This window comes from Equus caballus, chromosome 17 (assembly GCF_041296265.1).
Source record: "Equus caballus isolate H_3958 breed thoroughbred chromosome 17, TB-T2T, whole genome shotgun sequence".
Lineage (NCBI taxonomy): Eukaryota > Metazoa > Chordata > Mammalia > Perissodactyla > Equidae > Equus > Equus caballus.
The window spans coordinates 97,088,680-97,110,305 of record NC_091700.1 but is presented as its reverse complement, the minus strand read 5'-3'; the positions used below and the strand labels follow the sequence as shown (position 1 = coordinate 97,110,305).

Sequence of the window (21,626 nt, the reverse complement as noted above, 5' to 3'; positions counted from 1 at the left end):
AACATATCGTGTGAAAAGCTGGGCTAGACTCAGGTGAAGGAGGAGTGAAAATTGGTGGAAGAAATGTCAACAATCTAAGACATGCAGATGCCACCATCTTACTGACAGAGAGCAGCAATGGTTTAAAACGACTTCTGACGAAAGTGAAAGAAGAGAGCGTCAAAGCAGGGCTGCATTTGAACACCGAGAAGACAGAAGTCATGACTACAGAAGAACTACCCAACTTTAACACAGACAATGAAGACATTGAAATTGTTAACGATTTTGTTTACCTTGGTTCAATCGTGAATTTAAATGGAGACTGCAGCCAAGAAATCAAGAGAAGACTTGGAAGAGGGGGAGCAACGAAAGAATCAAGAAAGCTCATCAAGTGTTGAGGAGGTGTCATTAGAGATGAAGGCCAAGATGGTCCACACCCTCATATCCCCAATTACTAGGTATGGATGTGAAAGGTGGACATGAAGAAGGCAGATAGGAAAAAAAAATGATTCCTTTGAAATATGGTGTTGGAGGAGAGCTCTATGGATACCCTGGACTTCCAGAAAGACAACCAGTGGGTCCTAGAGCAAATTAAGCCTTAAATATTGCTGAAGGCAAAAACGATAAAGCTGGGGCTGTCCTACGCTGGGCACGTCATGGGAAGGCAGGACTCCTTGGAAAAGACAATAATGCTGGGAAAGTAGAAGGCAGCAGGAAAAGAGGAGGACCAAGTATGAGATGGATTGACTCCATAAAGGAGGCCATAGGCATGAGTCCACAGGAGCTGAGTGGAGCTGTTGAGGACAGGACATCACTCGTTCATTGGATCACCAGGAGTCGGAGTCCACTTGATGGCATGTAACAACACAATAATTATACTTAGGCTAAACTTTTTTTCTTAAGAGAGTTAGCATTTTATAAAAAACTGTAGAGAAAGAATTTTCAAGCACTTCTATCTAAGACCACAGCAATAGAACCTAGTACTTTTCAAATAACTCTGATTATTGTGGTGCCCTATATAAGCCATATATAGTGTGAAAAACTTGGGGAAAATAAAATGAATAAAATTGTGCTAACGTAAGAGGGGCAACGGACCAGGGGTTATGAAGAGGGTTCTGTTCTACTGTACACCCATCAACCTACAAAACCCTGATGGGACACAGGCTGCCATAATCAACTGTGGGAGCACGAGGAGTCAGCTTCTCTGAACCTCAGTTTATTTATTCAGTTGAGTGTTGAGTTGGGGCCAGTTCAGACTAAGTTTAATGATTTTACTAGTGTAGTCCATCAATAAAAAACTATTCTAAAGGATGGGAAACGGCTACATATGGCCATAGTAAATGGGCATGAGTGGACACCATCTACTTAGATTTTCAAGTTGCTTGTGAAATGACTAATAGCAAAAATTAATAAATACAATCTTCATTGAATTTTGGACATTATCTGTGTTAAACGACTACGCTTGGTGAAAAAAAAGCAAGGAAAACTGCTAGGACTGATCTTTTAAAACTATTTTATAGGGGCTGGCCTGGTGGCATACTGGTTAAGTTCATGCGTTCTGCTTTGGTCGCCTGGGGTTCGTGAGTTCATATCCCTGGCACGGACCCACACATTGCTCATCAAGCCATGCTACAGTGGTGTCCCACATATAAAATAGAGGAAGACTGGCACAGATGTTAGCTCAGGGACAACCTTCCTCAAGCAAAAAGAGGAAGATTGGCAATGGATGTTAGCTTAGGGCCAATCTTCCTCACAAAGAAAGAAACAAAAATTATAAAATATAACACGTGTATTTATAAAATTTAGAAAATACTAAAAACAACAAAATAAAAATTACCTCTAATTCTTTTTCCCAGAGTTGGCCAATATCTCATCTATCTATCTATCTATCAAACCTATTCTTGCCTATGTATGTACTTTCAGAAGAATAGGACTCTTCTTTCTGCACAGTGTGCTGGGTAATGCCTTTCCCAACACATGCACTGTTGTCTCTGCAATGAATTCCTGCCCTGGTCTGCTCTGTGGTCCCTAACCGGGCCCTCCAGCTAGGGCTGCTGCAGGAGGCACTGGCAGAAGACTGCAGGGCAGAAGCCTTGGTAATTCCCATCCTCTCCCAGAGTGCCAAGTCTCCTCCCTGGCTCATCCTCAGCCCACTCCTCATGGCCCCATTCTTCTGGGGCGGGCCACCCTGGTTCCAGCCCGCATCTGCTGCCCTCAGCTCCTGGTCCGTTAGTCTCGTCTCCTCTCTGCCTCTCCCCAGCCTCAGAGGAGGTGGCTGCTTCCACTGGGGATGCACCACCTTTCTGTCCCGTGTCTCTTTCCACTGTTGCTGTGGAACCTATTCCCCACCCAGACTCCTTTTCTTCTGGAAGATTTGGCGTATTTTCCTTTCCAGGTTGCAGCCTGACTGACCGCCGCCATTCCCAATTTCTTGATTTGTCCATTCTGGTCTTGGTGCTGACAGCTCTGATGCTTCTACCTGCTCTGCAGCTCAAAAAAGAACAAGGACAGACACCGTGTTCGCCACCATTCCAAATACCTGAAGAAAGAGAGTATAAAGGAAAGCACAGAGAATGATGCAGGGACTAGAGGGGCTCATGGCTGGAGACAGACAAAGTGATAAGAACCATTCATTCTAGAAAGACTGAGTGTGAAAGGAGATACCGAAGCCTATGAAATGAGTCACGTGGACAGAGCAGAATGGGTCCCAGCATCCCTGCAGATGCACCACCCTACAGGTTAGAGGAAGAAGAAATGAAAACTAACAGAGCACTACACCACAGGCTAGAAACATAAATATAATGGCTCTTCAATTCTTCATTCAGGCCCAAATCAGGAAGCTAACAGAAAAATGCTTGAGTGGCAGAACCATGGTCGTATACGCTTAGGAGAGCCTCTTGTGGCATTACTCAGAGATTCACTGCTTTGACTCCACTTGTCTTAGTCTTCCCTAGCTAAGACCTTACTCATGGCTTACACACAACACACTGCGGTAGAATGAGATGGCTTCCTCCGGCGTGCACACTCCACTGTGCAAGGCAATATGTCATGGACAAACCAAACTGCTACTTATATTATCACATCATTAATGTAGCTCTGATATGGAAATCTATATTTCCACATGTTTGAAGGGCTAAAAATTAAAGTTTCTCTAAGGAAGCTACCCTAAACGACAATTTAGTCATTTCAGGATATCCCAGATTGTAGCAGGGGTAACTTACATGTGTTTCTGGCAATACCGATATTTGATTTATAGATATGTGTGTGTGTCTATCTATCTATCTATCTATCTATCTGTCTGTCTGTCTATCTATCTATCTGTCTGTCTGTCTGTCTGTCTGTCTATCTATCTATCTATCTAACTGCCTGCCTGTCTGTCTGTCTATCTATCTATCTATCTGTCTGTCTATCTATGTATCTATCATCTGCCAATCCTGGTCATCCAGTGGTTTAGATTCTGTGCTCTCACTACAGAGGCCCAGGTTCATTTCCTGGTCAGGCAAGCACACCCCACACCCCCTCGTCTGTTGGTCGTCATACTGTGGTGGCTGTGTGTTGCTATGATGCTGAAAGCTTTGCCACCAGGATTTCAAATTCCAGCAGGGTCATGCAGGGTGGACAGGTTTTAGTGGAGCTTCCAGACTAAGACTGACTAGGAAGAAGGACCTGGCCACTCACTTTTGAAAAAATTGGAGGATGGTGCAAATAGACTGGACAGGGCTCCAGTCTGCCATCCACAGGGTCCGTAGGAGTTGGAATCCAGTCAGCTGCACTAACAATGACAAATCTATCTACTGTAGTTGATTTATACACCCATGTCTCTATCTGTAGATCTATGAGCCTACTGCTCTCACACCAATCTGAGCACAGGGTAGTGATTGTTTTATATGGCACACGAATAGCCATAAGCACTTTTACACAGTTTCTTTCCCCATCCACTAAGCCAAGAGGGAGGAGCCTTCACAGAACCTCTCGCACTCTGACCTGGTCTCACCAGTTAGAGAGATTGGGAACTGGTGATTGGCCCTCACTAAGGAGCACAAAGGCAGAAATGGGCAGTATGATGGGGATGGGAGGGAGGAACAGGCCCTGCTGCAACGGAATGGGCTGTTGGGCTGTTCTGGGGCAGCTCTTGAAAGTGGAGAGCATAGAACATATTCCATTTTTTTTTTTTTTAAAGATTTTATTTTTTCCTTTTTCTCCCCAAAGCCCCCCGGTACACAGTTGTATATTCTTTGTTGCGGGTCCTTCTAGTTGTGGCATGTGGGACGCTGCCTCAGCGTGGCTTGACGAGCAGTGTCATGTCCGCGCCCAGGATTCGAACCAACGAAACACTGGGCCGCCTGCAGCGGAGCGCGCGAACTCAACCACTCGGCCACGGGGCCAGCCCCTAACATATTCCATTTTTGATGAACTACCAAGGGCATGTTTCTCATCTGGTCCACAAACCAGAGTTCTGTCACATCCTGCCCAAGAGCATGCTTGGGAAGCTGGGAATAATGGAATCCAACGGAGAGAGTCTATGAGGAATGAACACTAGAAACCAGGGCCCTGGGGGGAGCTCCCAGCCGGGAGAATCAGTATCTCCTAGGTCATAAGAAGGGCATTGGAGGTTCCCAGGGAGGAGCATCTCAGGGATACATGAAAGCACCCAACTGAGAGTTAGCCCTAGACATCAGAAGGTGTGGTGTTCATGAAACCACATTGTGACAATACAAGAGGAGTCAGCGCAAGAAAGGAAAGCAAATAGGATGCCTCGGCCACTGTACAGTGTCTCATCTGTGGTTGAGGCGTGAGGGGACTTAACTTTCAGTTAAATCTGTAGTTCTGATTATTATATAGGACTAGAAATTCTTCATCACTGAATTGAGTCTGTGAGTGCCAATGAAAGCAAATAAAGGACTTTCTATTACTGGAGAGAGCCCAAAAATATCACCGGAGCTGCCAGGGATATTTTATCTGGTTACCAGGGAAGGACTGTCCCTGCTGAACATATTTTAAAAAGCAGTGTGAGCCAAAAATAAAACTGAATCCTGATTACATCCCCCGAGTTGTGCATGTTCAACTACCAGGTACATGAAGAACGAGAGTGTTAAGACAATCTGGAAGATCTGATCTTTCAAAGAGAAAGCGAAGTCTATTATTCTAGCAGGGACAGAGAAGCTGGGAGGCAAAAGTGTTCACAAGCATAGTGTATGAACACGTGATAGAGAAGGAAGCCATCACTGCCACTAGTTCAGGTCTACCCTTAACAAGTCAAATCAGAATCATCACAATTTTGAAAAGTATTACCAGAGAAGCAAAAAGATGACTGAAATAGAGGGAGTATCGCTTGTAAAAGTAGTTATTCATCCCTTTCTTGGTAATTATTGCTTATTCCATCAGTTAGGGTGGGGAGACTATTGAAGTAACCCAAGAGTTTGAGGGGGCGATGTGAACGCAGGTACTGGGATAAGAAAAGTAGTATTTGGTTTCGAGAGATAAATAGGGGAGAGTAGATTGTATTCGATAATTAATTGGGTTTCTGATTTTACCGTAAGTGGAAAAGTGAGACAAATATGGAAAATCAGTCCTATTTATTTATTTACTTCTTGAAATAAGTTGAGAGGGAGAGAGTGTTTGAAGGTGACTAGGGAATTTAGTTTAGTTGGCTTCTGGATCTGTTGAATTAAGATATCATCCAAGTATGGAATTAAAAAGTGGATACACAAGTACGAAGCCCACAGGAGAAATAGTTAGACTGGAGGTTCAGAATCATCTCATTTACGAAACTGAATCATGAGAGGATATACACATGACATAAAGCATTATCCTGAAAAACATCAATATTTATGCAATGGAGGTAAATTCACTTATCAGTCAAATTGATAACCCCTTTCTCCACCATGTTATTTACATGATGCAAAATATAATCCCTAGAAAAGAGGTGCTTGGGATTAACAGGTGATAAAAATGCAAAACTTTGAAATACACTCTTGATTTCAATAGATCACATCAGAATGTATGTAAAGATTGGATTTTAGCAGAAGAAATGAGATCATTTTCAGCAAATATAAAGGGGTCTGATAATTGTTCTTGCCTGGTTTCAGCTTTCTATCTGAGGTTTCATGTGTAGTGTTAAATTCATGTCTACAGCACCAGTATTTATAAGCAGAGGCTTCTATTTTTTACTTTTCCATTAAGTGATTCTATCTGATAGCTTTGCTTGCTTTCATTCTGATTCACTTTAAGTTGATAAACACTAATTAACAAAGACAGTTATTAGGAGCGCATAGTATTATTAAGAGTCCTTTTCTAGATATCTAGACTCTGGATGTGGACATGGCCGTGAAATTGACATATCTGAAATTTGTGAACATTATTTCATTGGTCCTTTTAAGGAAAAAAATACCAATCAACTAACAGTAAGATATCAATATTCCGGAAAATCTGAAGTTCCTTATTTATAACCTCTGTCAGCCCATGAAGATAATGGAATCTATTATATCTTTGAAGAAAGAGTAAGATTCCCTAAATGGGATCCTGAATTTTCTCTTCCTAACGGAACTCTGGGTAAGGAAACATTTATCTTGTCTCTTACAAAAATTTATACCAAAGGTGAAATTGATATAAGCAACAGAGTACCAGGAGCCTGGTGGAGTTAATTCTTATTTTTCTAAAAGTCTGCCCAGGAGGTGACCAAACACAAATGTAAATTGAACTCCTTCTGTGTGGGTCAAAATATCTTTGTCAAATAACCTTTAACAGTATCAGTAACAGTATTAGTTTAGACCAGACAGATTTCATTGTTATGTCTGGGGTTTTTGCCTGGAGAAAAGAAAGAGAAATAAATGGAGTCTTCCGCGTTGATTAAGCCACCACCTTTTCCTTTTGATTTCAAGGTTCACTTTCAGAGTCTTCTTGGGCCCACTCTGTCTCCCACAGATCTCCGGGGGTGAAGGCCAGCTGACAAGCCACAGAAGGTGTTCCCGACACAGGTGGAGTAGGGAAATTGAACAGGCCAAGAGGTATCCCCTGCATACACGTTACGTAAGTATGTCTAAGGGCAAAGAGGGCGGCTTTCGTCTGTGTGCCACCTAGAGTCTACTGCAGTATCAGTGAGAGAAAGACCTGCTTCTGAGAGGTCTGGGTAACAGCATAAATCTAAACGGACACATTTCAAACTTAGTTTATCCAACAATAGGGGTGGATCCTTTTCAAGGAGAAGGAAAAACTATCAGGTATTTATAGACGGGCCACAAATCAGTAACATCATCCTTTTTTCCACATGACTTTTTTGAGCAACCTTTTAGTAATATGTTTTCCGTAAAGGCCTGTGGAAGTCAGAAACATGATCAATAATGATCAGGGTCTCCCTGTCTGGGATTACAACTCATCTGCAAGGATTGGTTTAGGGGCATGGAAAAGGAATCCTGATGAATACAATCAAAACCCACGCACAGAAAGACACGTCTACCAGCACATCATATAAAAGGGCTATACATTTTCATTCTGTCATAAAATTACATCTCAGAATATGTATACAGATGGCAGAGAATGCTTTAATTTTCTTTAGGGGAATAACATTGAAAGAATCTTTTAAAATCTGTGGTAAAATTCTACACACCTGGATGCTCGATTAAAATATTAGTCAGAAAGCTAAATGGTAAAGAACAAAATTTTTTGCAAAAATTCTCTTTAATCAAGGTAGAGCTACTCATCATGAAAACAACCTGTATATTCATTGAAAAACAGAATGTCACATTAACATAAGTTAAAACATTTATCTAAATGTTTTCTCTTTTAGTATTATGTTTTCCACAGATGGAGAAATATCTCAATTTTCTGCATTTATCTTCCGCTGAAGTCTTTCAAGTGTGATTGGAAGAGCAAAAAATATTTAATATAACTTTAATGGTTACATCTTCCCTGTCATCTGCTGAAGTGATATTGACAACTTTGTGATAAGTAAAAAGAGATATTCTAACATGATTGATAAAACATTGCTTTATGCAATGTGAGCACATTTATAAGATATAAGAATTGACAAATACATTTTTTTAACTAATAAATGACATTTTACCACTAGCTTAATTTGAGCAAGTCAATAGGGCTTCTAATATTCTCATATGGAAATATAGCCAGCTGGATGATTCCCCAAATATTTTCTGGCTTTCAATATCTGCAATTGATGAGTTCAAAATTTTGCTAAATATAACAGTATTCCTGCATAGAAAGACCTTCAGCTACTGTTGGGGAAATACAACTCACACATTTGCCACAATGTCTCAAAATAATCCTACTTGCACTTATTGCCTGCCCACCACTTAGCCTTCAGAACAAGTTTATGAGTTTCATAATTACATTCTCCTTAATTACAGACTTCATGAGTGCGTCAACTGAGGGTAAGTGTCCTCCTCAAGGTCACAGCAATGGAGCCCCAGTGTACCCCAGTACATCTTCTCTTTCCATACACCACACAGATTCCATGACTATAGACCATAAACACTGTAAGCATTTCACCACACACCGTGGTGGAGAGAGAAAAACACGCGGGACTTGAGGAAAATGAAACACGGTATTGTGACCTACTAGCCTGTAGTGGAGTAAATAGCGTACCCTCCAAATTTTTGTCCACCCAGAATCACAGAATGTGACCTTATTTGGAAATAAGATTTTTGCAGATGTAATTAGTTAAGTCAAGATGAGTCCTATTGGATAGAGTAGGCCCTAAATCCAATGACTGGTCTCCTTGAAGCAGAGGATAAACACAGAGAAACATGGGGAGAAGACCATGTGAAGACAGAGGCAGAGATTGGGGTGCTGTGTCTACAAGCTTGGGAATGTCGACTGATGGCAATGCCTAGAAGCTAGGAGAGGAGCAGATTTCTCTCAGAGCCTGCAGAAGGATCCAGCCCTGCGACACCCGATTTTCGACTCTGGCCTCCAGAACCGTGAGAAAATAAATTTCTGCTGTTTAAGCCTCCTGGCGTGTGGGACTTTGTTAGGGCCACTTTGGAGACTCATACACAGCTGTACAATTTTTGGTGAATCATTGAACTTCACCAAGGCTTACTTACCTGAAAACCGACACAGTCACATTTATACACAAGGCTGTGGTGAAAGATCTCAGAAGGACTTTGAAAATTAGAAAATGCTGTGCAGGCATCAGGAATCATGACTGATCAGGGAAGGCAGAGATCAACAAAATTTGGATTAGGTCTTAGGTCAGGAACTTGATCCTTGGGAAGGCAGATCAGATTTGGAAAGAAAGAGGGAAGCAGCATTCCGGGTGAGGAAAACCACCTGAGCACAAACAGAGACAGAGAAATCGCCAGGGCCGCTTTCAAATGCATCGAATGTGGTAATGAAATTCTACCATGTTATGAGTTAAAACTGTTCACTTCTCTTCTAATCTGTAAATGCCAAACCAATGAGCACTTACGACAGTTTCCTAGGGCTGCTGTCACAAATAACCACCAACTGGGCCCACCAAAACTAGAGAAACTTCTTCTCTCACAGTTGTGGAGGCCCAACATCTGTGCTCTCCTGAGGCTCTGGGAGACACTCCTTCCTGCCTCTTCCAGTTTCTGGTGGCTCCAGGCATTCTCTGGCCTGGGGCTGCATCACTCTGATCCCTGCCTCCATGGTCACAAGGCCTCCTTTTCTCTCCCGAACCTCCCTCTGCCTCCTTCTTATAAGGATACTTGTCTTTGGACTGAGAGCCAACCCAGATAATCCAGGACGACTTCCTCATCTCAAGATCCTGACACTAATTACCTAAGCAAAGAAGCTTTTTCCAAATAAGATCCCATTTAAAGTTTCTACAGATGAGCACGTGGCCGGATCCTCTTGGACCCATTACAATATTAAAGTGTTTGGGGTGAGAAGGAGGCTAAAACACAGACACATCATCTTCGGAAAGAACAATATTGTCAACTTGATTTGCGTAAACCATCAAAGCCAATCATACAATGGGACACTTATCTGAGACCCAAAAAGAATCACTTCATGATAAAATAAATCATCAAATAAACAACTTTTAGACAAAGATATGAGCAGACAACACAAAGGTCAGATATTTAAGCGTCATATATTTTATAACTATTAATTTTGTCCTATATTTTCATTAATTTAATTTGTGTTACTTCAGATTGCTTTACTATCTCCTGATCTAGTCCCTTTCGTCACATTAAAATTTAGGAACTTCAGAATACTATGTCCTATTGGAGTTAGTTCAGAATCACCTTAATGAAAATTCAACTTTTCTAAGAGCCAATGTCTTTTGCCAAATCATAATTCTTCTTTCCTTTGAGATTCTTAATTTTAAAAGCCAATAAAATTAGACAAACTTCTGAATTTAACGCTTATCCATCATTTAAATCACCAGTAGAAGTTCAAGAGCAATTCCTAAAGCAGGTAATGCCACATATGATTTAAAATTTGCTAACACAAATAACAACAACAACAAAACACAACACACAGCCTTCTTTAATTCAGATTCATACTCATTAATGAGATCCTGTTAATATTTCATGCACAGTCTCTTCCCCATTTACTTTAAAATATTTCTGTAATGGAGATTGAAAAATACACCAGGCTCCTGTGAGTAATGAAAAATTCAAATGTGTTTAGGAAAGATCTTCAGCTATAATTCAAATAATGTTGCTTAAACATTTCTAAAAGGACCTCTGAGCCTCTGCTCCAAACCAGATTCAGAAGCACGGCAGGGTCTCGTAATTAGAGCGGAAGAGTCTGATGGGAAAGTCCATCCTGGTGGGGCTGGATGTCAATATCATCACCAACAGTAATGAGCATCCTTCCTGTGAGACGTAGGAAGTTTTCACTAACAAAACCAAGTAAACCAGTCATGGAGGAGCAAGTGGTGATGAGACTCTCCAGCCTGCCCATCTGGCCAAAGAGGAGACTACAAACTAACCCAAGAACCTCAGAGCCATCGAGCTCTCCTTTGGGAGCAGCTTTATCATCAAAGAGCTACTCACGAATGCTCATCCTACTGTCCAAAACAGACCCTGCATGCTGATTTTAAACCAATTAGCTCTTTACATCTCTTGATTTATAAAATGTAGAATGTGCTGCTTTTCTTGAAGATGCGATAGCTCAAAATTTAAGTACATGTAGCTACAACTGACGATTAGAATGGCATATAGCTTGACATATTGCCACAAATTACATATAATCTATGCTGTAACATGTGAATGAGTCCTTAGGGAGTCCTTGAGCTAAGACTCATTAGTATATCTCAGTGAAATGAAAGATTTTTATAAAACCACAAAACTGACTCTGGTTATGGAAAGTCCCGCTTAAAATATAAAGATGCTTTTACAGGGAAATTCATGATTCCATGGGGTTTTGGCTCAGTGGCAACTAATCTATTGGCTTTCTCTGCTTTGCTTTATTGCTATCAGAACTCAGTGAAATAATTATATTCATTCAAACCATTAGTTGTTTTTTTCCCCAAATTTTCTTAAAACAATTGAAATTGGCATTGTATTAAGCGCCTGTAGAACAATTTTTAAAGTGATCATTAAATAATTAACAAGTAAAATATTATGTCAAAACTCAGTCCCTTTCAGTATAACACAATTAGTATTTATTGAACATCTAATATATCCCCAAGATATAAATCAAACAGACTTATAAGCCAAATCAGGTATATACTGACTTAAGAAAGCTTACATGAATTTTATACCTTATTATAATTTCTCAACTAAATCCTATGAATTCAGTAAATACTTAATACAAAGAAAATATAAATTAAAAAATCTGAACACAGGACTAAAAGACCGATACTGTTGAAAGACTTTTTAAAGGCTAAATCTCTCAAATATAAAAGATAGTTTTAACACTTTGGGAAAATATATATACATATTTTTAGATTTATATATTTGTATAATATATTTATTTTTATTTTATATATTATTTATATATAAATACATTATTTTATTTATATTTATAATATATATATTTACATATATATATATATATAAAATCTTCCATAACTTCCTCTCCAAATCCATCAGCCAGTTAAGCCATCACTTGGCACCATCTACTGTAACTTCTCACAGAGGTGCTCCCTGGCCTAACCGTCCCATGTCCCACACAGGGGCACCTCCTGTTGACCCCTTATCCTCTTCCTTTTCTATTGGCCTCCATGATTCTTCTCTTTCCTACTAACTTCTTCTCTCTCTCTTCTCCCTGCTCTTCCTGGGTGAAATTATCAAGATACACATTTCCAAAAATGTGACTATGTATCTACAAACAACCAGCCTCTTTCATCCCAGCATCAAGTGTTTTAGCATCCTCTTGGGATTCCCATTAAAAACGTCAAATTCAAAACATCTAAAACTGAATATCTTTCCTTCCAAACTGCCTCATTCTGCAGGATTTCCTCTCTGGGTTGGCATTAAAAAAATCCACCAGTCAGCGGGCTGAGAAAGCTCAGTGTCATTTCAAGCTCTGTCTCCCTCCCTCTGCATGTCCAGTCAGTCATGGTCCCCAGCCCTCTGCCTTCTGACGCCGCCTCCTCTGCGCTCCACGCTCCGGCTCCAGTGCAGTCCTGGCCTGAGTGTTTCCACAGCGCTCTGACTTCTTTCCCAATCCATCCTATGTCATGATGTCTGTTTTACTTACTTCATCCCTCACTCTGTCTAAAAATATTTGATAAGTTAACACTGCCAAGAGTCCAAAGTCCTAAGTGCCTGCATATTTATTCAGGATTTGGCCAAAATAACCTTTTTAGACTTTCTTTCCTATCATTCTCTATAGACTTAACTGAACTTCTTGCCCCATTTCCCAAACATGTTGTGGGTGGATATGGTGGGACGGTATGGAGCATTCGCCCTCGTTGACCTCGTGTACTGCAGACATCAGGAAGCCACAAAGTTATCCTTCCCAGTCTCCTTTGCTGTTAGGGTCTGAGCTCTCTGTGGCTGCCACTCGTCCAGCACTATTGCACGAGATTTAGAAGGTGGAAGTGGTGGAGGCCCCAATTCTGCTGTTTCTGTGTTTTCCCTAGTGAGCACGTGCTGAAGGTGTTGTTTTTCTCTGGCAGTGGAGATCTGCAGGCCCAGACACCAACTTGTTCCCTGCAGAGTACCAGCGCACGGGCATTTCACTGCCGGAGGTGGTAGCAGTAACTGAGAATCAGTACCTATGGCAGCAGCTTCTCAATTTGGCTGGAGGCTTCCTGATCAATGACAAGGCTATGTTGGTAGCCCTGTCCTGTGGCATGGTTTTAAGGTCACTGGAAGGTTCAACATAGAGTCTCTCAGCAGTTACTTTCCTGCACTAAAGTTACTTTCTGCTCCAACAGCTCTGGTGGATTCCGTCCTATGCCACTGAATCCAGAGGGGCACACGTCCATTCACTTCCCAAAGTCCGTGTCTTTACTGGAGGCCCATTCCTTTTATCTTACTGAGTTCTGACTCGCCGTTGGAGGCCTAGATCACTTTTTACCTCCTCTAGGAAACATTTCTACACTTTTTTGGGAGCCAAATAATTGCTTCCTTCTCTGTGGTAATACAGAACTTTGTTTATGTTGCTAACGTTTTTATAAGTAAATTATATCATAATTATTTGTCAATTCACCTTTTCCTTATTTGAAAGTGAGATATTTGAGAGCAAGGAACATGTTTTGCTCAACTTTGAGTCTCGAATGCTCTGGCTTTGCTTATAGCAGAGTCTCAGTAAACATGGGTTAAAAAGGACTGAAAGACACCGAGTGTGAGAGAGTGACGGGATATCTCACCCTTGAATGTGTAATTTGTACTAAGTGCCAAATGAGGGGAAAAGCCAAGGGCTACAAATTCACAGGTGGAAGATATTAGATACTAACTGTAGATGGGAGGTGAATTGAGGACAAGTGAGATGTGGATTTCAGCACTAAAAGATGGATAAACATTCACCTGTTAAGAAGACAAGGAGGATATTTCAAGCTTGAATGTGAGAGATGCAGGACAAAAGTGAGCGCATTAGAAAAAATAACCTGAACAGAGGTTTTGAATGGGGGGGGTGGTGTGTGCGCAAATAAGTCATGGAAAAAATGATTGGGATCAGCTTGGAGAAGCCCAATATGAGCCTAGCCTGAGGAGTGTGAAAATGTTTACAGGTGAGAGCTGGTCCTTGGAAGTTCTGAAAAAGAAGCACGTGTTACAGAGCTGGTTAGGGAATCGACAGAGATCTGACAGTAGCTTTCTTTTCTGGGGTTGCTAGGCTTCAAGAAAAATAATTTAATACTAAAAACTATATTGAGGGTAAGCAAACTAGATGTCCAGTGTTTCTCTGGATTATGAAAATGTCTCAAAGTTCGTAACAGAGCCCTTTGTATTCAATCCAGGCCTCTTTTTGCTCATATGAAATTATAATTCTCGGAACATTATGAGAAGGATCATACTGCATGCTTCATCGCCCACGTTCTGAAGATGTGAAGCCCTCAACAGGCTAAAAGAAAATAGCTGAGAAAAGTACATTTGTGTGGGCTCTTCACCCAGTTTTCATTTATCAAAGCAATAAACTCGAAAATACTGCAACTTTAAAGCTCGTCCTTAGACCTTTGGTCCATCAGTGCACATCACAGCTGACGGCGCTCCTTTAACTTACCCTTCCTGCATAGTGCATAACAGTGAACGCTGTGCCTTCATCTTTGCGGGTGACATTCCCGTTGCCGTCCTTCGCGGGGGAGTACACTGCATTGGTGTTGGAGGATTCTAAGAGACTCTGGAGCTTTTGGGGGAGATCTGGTTCCACTGACCAAATCATTTGACTTTCTTCATCCAACAGAGAGAGAAATCCAGATGGCTTCTGAAAGTGAAGAAGAGAGAGTTTTCTTCTATAGCTCAGTTTAGTATTTGTGTTGTGGGTCATGCATTTCTTTCTTCATTACGTTCATATAAACAAGCAGAAAATGAATTAGTCTTTACCTTTAATACACATCTATTCTCGCTCACTCTTGGGTGCCCGCCCCCTCGCAAAACTCTGGTGCAAAGTAGGTCCTCAACACTACTTATTGATTAGAGGAATGAAGAAATAAACGAAGGAGTCTATTATAATGTGATTAGAACACTCGAGTTATTAAGAAGTATATTCTTAACAAGAAAAATAAAATTTCTGACTACAGGAAAGTTGTAATTTTTCTTGACCTAAAGCCCATATTGAACACTTTATACTTAATGGTGGGATAAGTAACTTATGAAGAAACAAAACCTACAATGATGTAAGTCATAAAAATTGTGGCAAAATCCCACTCAGCATGAGGTAGAAATGACTCTATGATGTTCCGGTATTTTGATTCAGGAAAAAGAAAGTTTGAAGCTATAACTTGTAAAATTTAAATTAGAAGTCTGATAGTTTATAGCTGCCAAACACGGGAAGTAAAGTTGCACAGGAAGTAGGAGTGTAAAATTGATCTCACATGAAGGAAAATGCTGCTTAACAGAACTTCCCAACCTCTGACACTGTGTCCCAAACACAGAGCACCCTTCCGCCCACGGGGCGTACACATCAGTTGAATAACTTTTTACTCAGCGCTGTGTGGTTTATCTTTTCTTTCTTAGGAAAGTTCTTCTGTTGACATGTCAAATCTACCTTTTAAAATAAGGTAACATATTATTTGCTTACATTATTCTGCCATATATCTTAACTCTTCACATCGACTCTGTGCTTTCAAAAGTGTGAATACCATAAGAATAATTCTTCTCAGGATGTGAAGAAACCTGGACTGACCCCTATAGCGATTTCACTTTGTATTATGACCTGAGGTCACCAAACCTGCCACCATAGGCCTTTCATGATGTCATTTATTTGGCCAATACAAAGTCATTTCTTCATGCTAGTAGTTTTAAGCCTTTTGGAGTCTCCTGCTCCTAGTAAAGAAAACTCAGACTATATACAGTTCTCTGAGGGTTGCAAAAGTTTAATCATTCTGGTGCCACTCATAGGGAACAAAGGTTAAAGGAGCCAGCCCCAGGGACGACCTTCACCTGGTGGGGGCTCACACACCAGAGGGCGCCCTATTGGAGACATTTGGCAATTATGATGGTCATCTCTAGAATGAGCAGCCAGACAGCCTCCCTGGGACGGACAAGGAAGAACTGATGAGATGGAAAATGGCACTGGAAGAAATTGGGAATGCCTGTAACAAGCAAGTTCATCCAACTCGGCAAATTACTGAGATCACTACTACCTGGAGAGACTTGTCTTACCAACACAAACATGTTTTTTGATAAGAAAATTTGGAGAAGAAAGTCCATTCCAGGGAGCATTAGCCCAGCAGGCAATTCTGCATGGTACATCACAAAAATCTCAGTGTAGCCAGGAACCCCATGGTGAGGCCCCCTGAAGAGCCCAGAGGTGAAAAACCAAAAAAATAAATAGGTATGCAAAATGGATGGGAGAGGCCCTAAAACTAAACAGTCAAGGTAGGAAGTTTGCTGAGGACTGGCTCTGTGTGTAACGTTTCAAAAATCAGAAATTCTTTATTTCCATTTATAGCAAGCTATTTGTTGAACAATAAGTAAAATATTGATATTGTAAGATCAGAAGTCGTGCCTTCATCTGTCAGTCTGAGCATGATGTCACGGCACTTCTCTACACGCTGTTACCCTTACACACAAACACACACACAGGCAATAGAGACATGCGGTGAAGACAAACGGGGTATTTCAAGGCTGTATGCAAGCGTGCCCACGCTGCAGGGGCAGTGACAGTCTCCTCTTTGGAGATGAGAATTTTTGTTTGTTTGATGAGGCCTTAAATGGATGTTTCCGTAATTCAAAGACAAGGCCTCAATTAGTGTAAGGGAAGGGATCTATTCAGAAAGAGCTAAACCACCCTGCTCCAAAAGCAAGATGACATTTTCCAAGGAAGGGGTGCTTGGTTACCAACAACATACTTTTTAAAGCATTATAATTTGTATTGTCTGCAAAATTTTAAAAATTCATGTGTGCAATGCTTTCTGGATGTTTGATATAAAGCCATGAAGGAAAGGTGGCAGACTTGGAAAACTTGCTGAGTGTCTGAAGAAGAAAGTAGAACATGGAGAATGAAGTCATAAAAGAGGATTAACGGCCTTCAATTCCTTCAGAAGTGAGGGCTTCGGAGAGACTGAATTGTTCTCCTGTAAGTGAGAGGTTATCATACGTAGTTTCATCTTAACAACGAAAAGCAGCAATATTGAGCATGCAACACAATGTCCTATGTCCTAGATGCCTGGAGCATCTGCTAAGAATCTGGATCCACACCCCCCTCAGGGACATGAGACAAACTTACGTTCACTGAAACAGAAATAAGGCCTGTGAGAAAATGGCAAATGCTTGTGCGCAGTAGGGGTCTATGGGTGCTAGAAAGGAAACAAGCAGCTTGTTTTGTTTTGTGGGGTACATGCTTGCCTGGTATACTGACCCACATCTTTCACCCTATACTTGATACGTCTTTTCATTCCAGTTTTACGGGTATCACAGAGGAGTAGCAGTCAACTTGTCCACTCTCATTTCCAACTCATACTGATAAAAGTCCTATTATTGAAATGATGATCCCAAAGACGAGCCCTCAAGGAGGATAGCCAAAGAGATAGAAACAACTTCATTCTTCTGGCCACTCTGTAGCGGTCAAGGATATCGCAGCAAGTGAGAATGAAGGTGGAGGGGCCTGAAGCTTCCTGTTACACAGTTAAGTATGTATTAGTGTCAGTTTGAAGACGTTTTTTTCTTTGGTGAGGAAGATTGGTCCTGAGCTAACATCTGTTGCCAATCTCTCTCTTTTGGTTTGAGGAAGATTGTCCCTATGCTAACATCTGTGCCCATCTTTCTCTATGTGGTACGTGGGATGCCTCCAAAGCATGGCCTGATGAGCGGTGCATAGGTCTGAGCCGAGGATCTGAAACCACAAACACTGGGCTGCCAAAGTGGAGCATGCCAACTTAACCACTAGGCCCCTGGGCTGGTCCCTGAAGACGTTTTTTAATCGTAGATAGGTAAGTTATATACTAAATGTGTATGATGAGGGAGGGCTTTCTGGAGGAAGAGGGCTTCCTCTGTAAGTAAAAAAAAAGAATGTTGAATAGTTGGTAGCAAGAACAGGAGTATTTTACAATACTTGGAAAATGCATACAAAAATTTATAAATCTACATTTATAGAAACAAAAGGTAAAAAACTAATTACTCTGCTCCCGATAGCTGAATGGTACCAGTTTTAAATCATGTTCAAGTGTTTGAGATATTACGTGTAAGTCTCCATACAGTCATGCATTGCTTAGCGCTGGGGATATGTTCTGAGAAATGCATAGTTAGGCAACTTCGTCATTGTACTGACATCACAGAGGGCGTGCACACAAACCTAGGCGGGATAGCCTACTGCACACCTAGGCTGTGCGGTACTCACCTTATGAGACCAACACCGTGTATTTGGTCTGTCATTGATCAAAACATTACTACGTGGCGCATGACTGTAATGTCTTCACATATTAGTAGACAGAGATTGCTGTTTATGTGATCGATTTTTGTTTATATGACGGAGGTCTTGAGGCAAAGATTCTTGCATTGTAAAGTGAAGCAAAGATAAGTATGAGCACCTTCAGATCCCTAAGATTATATATATGTATACATATTTTTACTGCCAATTTTTCCAAACAAATTTAAAAACTTTGAAGATAAATAAAAAATATTCTGTTGAATTTGTTTTATGATATTGTTATCCTTAGATATTATTTTATAAAACATTAATTTTGTACATTGGGCATTTGTAACTGTGCCGAAAGGAGAGTTTTAGCAAATAATCAATGCTGAATATTTTTATAACAAGATAATCTGATATTTCTTGTCCTTTCAATGAATTGGTAATCCTTCAGATGACCCTTCAGAAAAAGGTAACTTGTGCTCCTCAATCAACACTGAAAGATTATAAATACATTGCAGAGTCTCATATACAAAGATATCTCAAAAACAAGGCCCTTGAAATAAATTCCCTGCCTCCTGTATATTTAAATGCATGCATCCTGTAAAGTATCTAATTATACTATATGAATACCTGGAAAAAAAACTCCAAAACTCCAGTCTGGTTACCAGGAGAATAAGCTGTTTCCATGGTAACTCCCTCTTGTACACATTCTGTTTGCTCCTGTAGAAAAAGCACTTCATTGATATAATGGTGCATCTTCTCATTGGTCATGTTGACACAAAGCTATTGTGGGGAAAAAGAAAACAATTCACAAGACAATATGGCCATGCAGATTCACTCGTATGACACATTTTCAGATTTGTGAAATACTGACTCAAGAATATTCAACAGCAATTAGTCTATTGAGATAAAGAATGACAGTATTGCCTGAAAAGTCAAAGTAAAGTTTTACTTGATATTGTTGACTTCATATGGTCTGATTATTCAATTTAAAGTGAGTATGTTAAAAACAACAAGAAGCATAACTACAACATTGACTTGCAAATTTGGAGTCTAAAATATATTTGAGTATTTAAATAATATTTCCAAAAAGGAATTATATTTGGGCTCTTGTCAACAAGTGAAGATAAAAGCTGGATTTGCCATGAGATCCCTGAGAAAGGACAAGCATTTCTTGCCTCCTTATTTCTGTTGCACATCCACGATGGGCAAGGGAACATGGTGTTTCTTTTAGAAAAATAACCAGTCTAAGTATTGTATCTAGAAACTATTTTCTTTATAAGAAAATTTTTTACATTCTTTCAACTGTCAATTTTTCTCTTTTCAGAAGACATTCCCATCAGAAAACAAATATGCTACTTCTTAAGCTTAAAGTTTTAATTTCTTAGTCTTAAAAATTATCTGAAAATATTAAAGAATAAAATAAGCCTGATCTAACCAAAATGAAGTCTTACTTCCACTCTATGCTACTCTCCTACTCTTCTGCTTCCTTTTGTAACAAAAAGCCTCAAAAGAGATGTCTTATCTCAAATTCCTCTCCTCTCCACTATTGAAACCCCTTCAAGAAAACTGTGCCCCCACTGCTCCACCAAAATTGCTTTTGTGGAAGTCACACAGTGTGATGTGTGCACTTTTAAATCCAACGTTCAATTCTCAGTGTTCGTTTTCCTTGACCTCCCAGTGATACTTGACCATCGATTCCTCTGCTTCCCTGGGGCACTGCCTCTGCTGTCTTCCAAGACTTCATACTTTCTTGGTCTCCGACCTTACTGGCCACACCTTCTCTATCTCCTTCTCTAACTCCATCCTGGACTGGTCCAGGGCTCAGCCTGTGGGCCTCATGTCTTCTCTATCTGCACCCAGTTTCTTCATGAGCTCATTCAGTCTCAAAGAGCATCATGTTCTCCCAGCTGCAGCTAACCACTATGTTATACTAGGTAAAATCCAAAAAGCATTGGGAAATATCAGAATTCAGTAACCCACTGAAAATAGAGATGAGTAATTTATATAAACCAAAATAATTGGTAAAAATTTTTAAAAGAAAATCAGATCTCATTTGTAAAGGGAACAATATCTAGGATTCTACTTGATGTGAAATGTGCTATGTTTATACAAAGAAAATGCCAAAGCTTTTGTAAATCACACAAGACTGCAATAGCCATCAGAGAAGAGAAAGACCGCCCTGGGTTCCTCTTTTCCTTGTACCCAAATTCTTCTCCAAGCCATCATAACATAACATCAAGTCACCATAATGCCTGCTGACTAGGAGCTCCTCTTAGACATCCGTGTCCCTCTAATGAGAGTGCATGGCTTCTCTCTAGCTCGCGTAAGAGCATCTCTTATGCTCCAGCTTCCAACCAGTGAGAAGAGTCACCTTCTCAAATGACCCCCACCAAGAAGGCTTTCCCTCTCCATGCAGGTGTCTGTGCCTGCCCATCGGGGTGTGGCTATTAAGGAATTAAGAATGGCATGCACATAGGAGGAAAGAGCCGTTTTCTCACAGACCCAGCTATTTGGGAAAATGGAAGTTTATGGGATGCTAGGGACATGAAGAAGTCTCACAGGGAAACTTTCTCAGGGAGGAAACAATCGTATCAGAGCGCAGGACGAGGGTCAGATCACAAAGAGAGTTCGTCCTGAGACAGGGTTGCTTTGCTGTGAAGTTTTTTTCTTCACTTCTTGCCAGGGTTAGAATTTTGTGCATAGGTACAGACAGCTTGAACATCTTCAGAAACGGAGTGACTGGAGAATGACAGGAGTGCAGGCATGGGCCACTGTGACCAAAGCGGGGGTTGGGGAGCTGAAAACTGTAGAGGTTCTTAGGACTGAATCTAGTCAAGTTATTTCAATGATGAATGTATAACAATATTTCATTATTGATACAATAGGTGGAGAATAATTGATATACTAGAAATATACAAAAATATTGGAATCCCTCTTTGCATCATCTTCTTCCTACCACTCCATCCATGGTCTCTTGACTTTCTTGAATTTTCTTCCTTCTATCTGATGTGGCCAGTAGTTAAGTAGAACTTTTCCTCTCTTCCCCTTAACAACTAGACTTTATGAGATATACGCAAAGCTGACAGTTATTTAAATTTAAAGGTAAACATTTCTTAGATAAACCTGCACTCCTGCTGATAAGTTCTCTAAATGCAAAAATGTTAAAACTATAGTAACTTTGGTTAGGAATATACCATATAGGACATTTAACTTTACACGCTTTGTTGTTAAGGCAAAAACAGTTTGAATAT

The 21,626-nt window shown here is 40.5% G+C and overlaps 1 protein-coding gene across 4 annotated transcripts in view; it reads right to left on the bottom strand.

The window, feature by feature from the left end:
• The window catches only part of MYO16 (myosin XVI), a 598,386-nt gene that overhangs the window by 161,002 nt on the left and 415,758 nt on the right, over positions 1-21,626 (bottom strand). For all 4 annotated transcript variants that reach the window (XM_023621818.2, XM_023621819.2, XM_023621821.2 and 1 more), the window contains exons 22-23: positions 19,003-19,155; positions 14,581-14,781 (exon numbers count right to left, since the gene is read on the bottom strand). In XM_023621818.2, the coding sequence (XP_023477586.1) occupies positions 14,581-14,781; positions 19,003-19,155 (354 nt within the window). The remainder of the gene's footprint in view (positions 1-14,580; positions 14,782-19,002; positions 19,156-21,626) is intronic.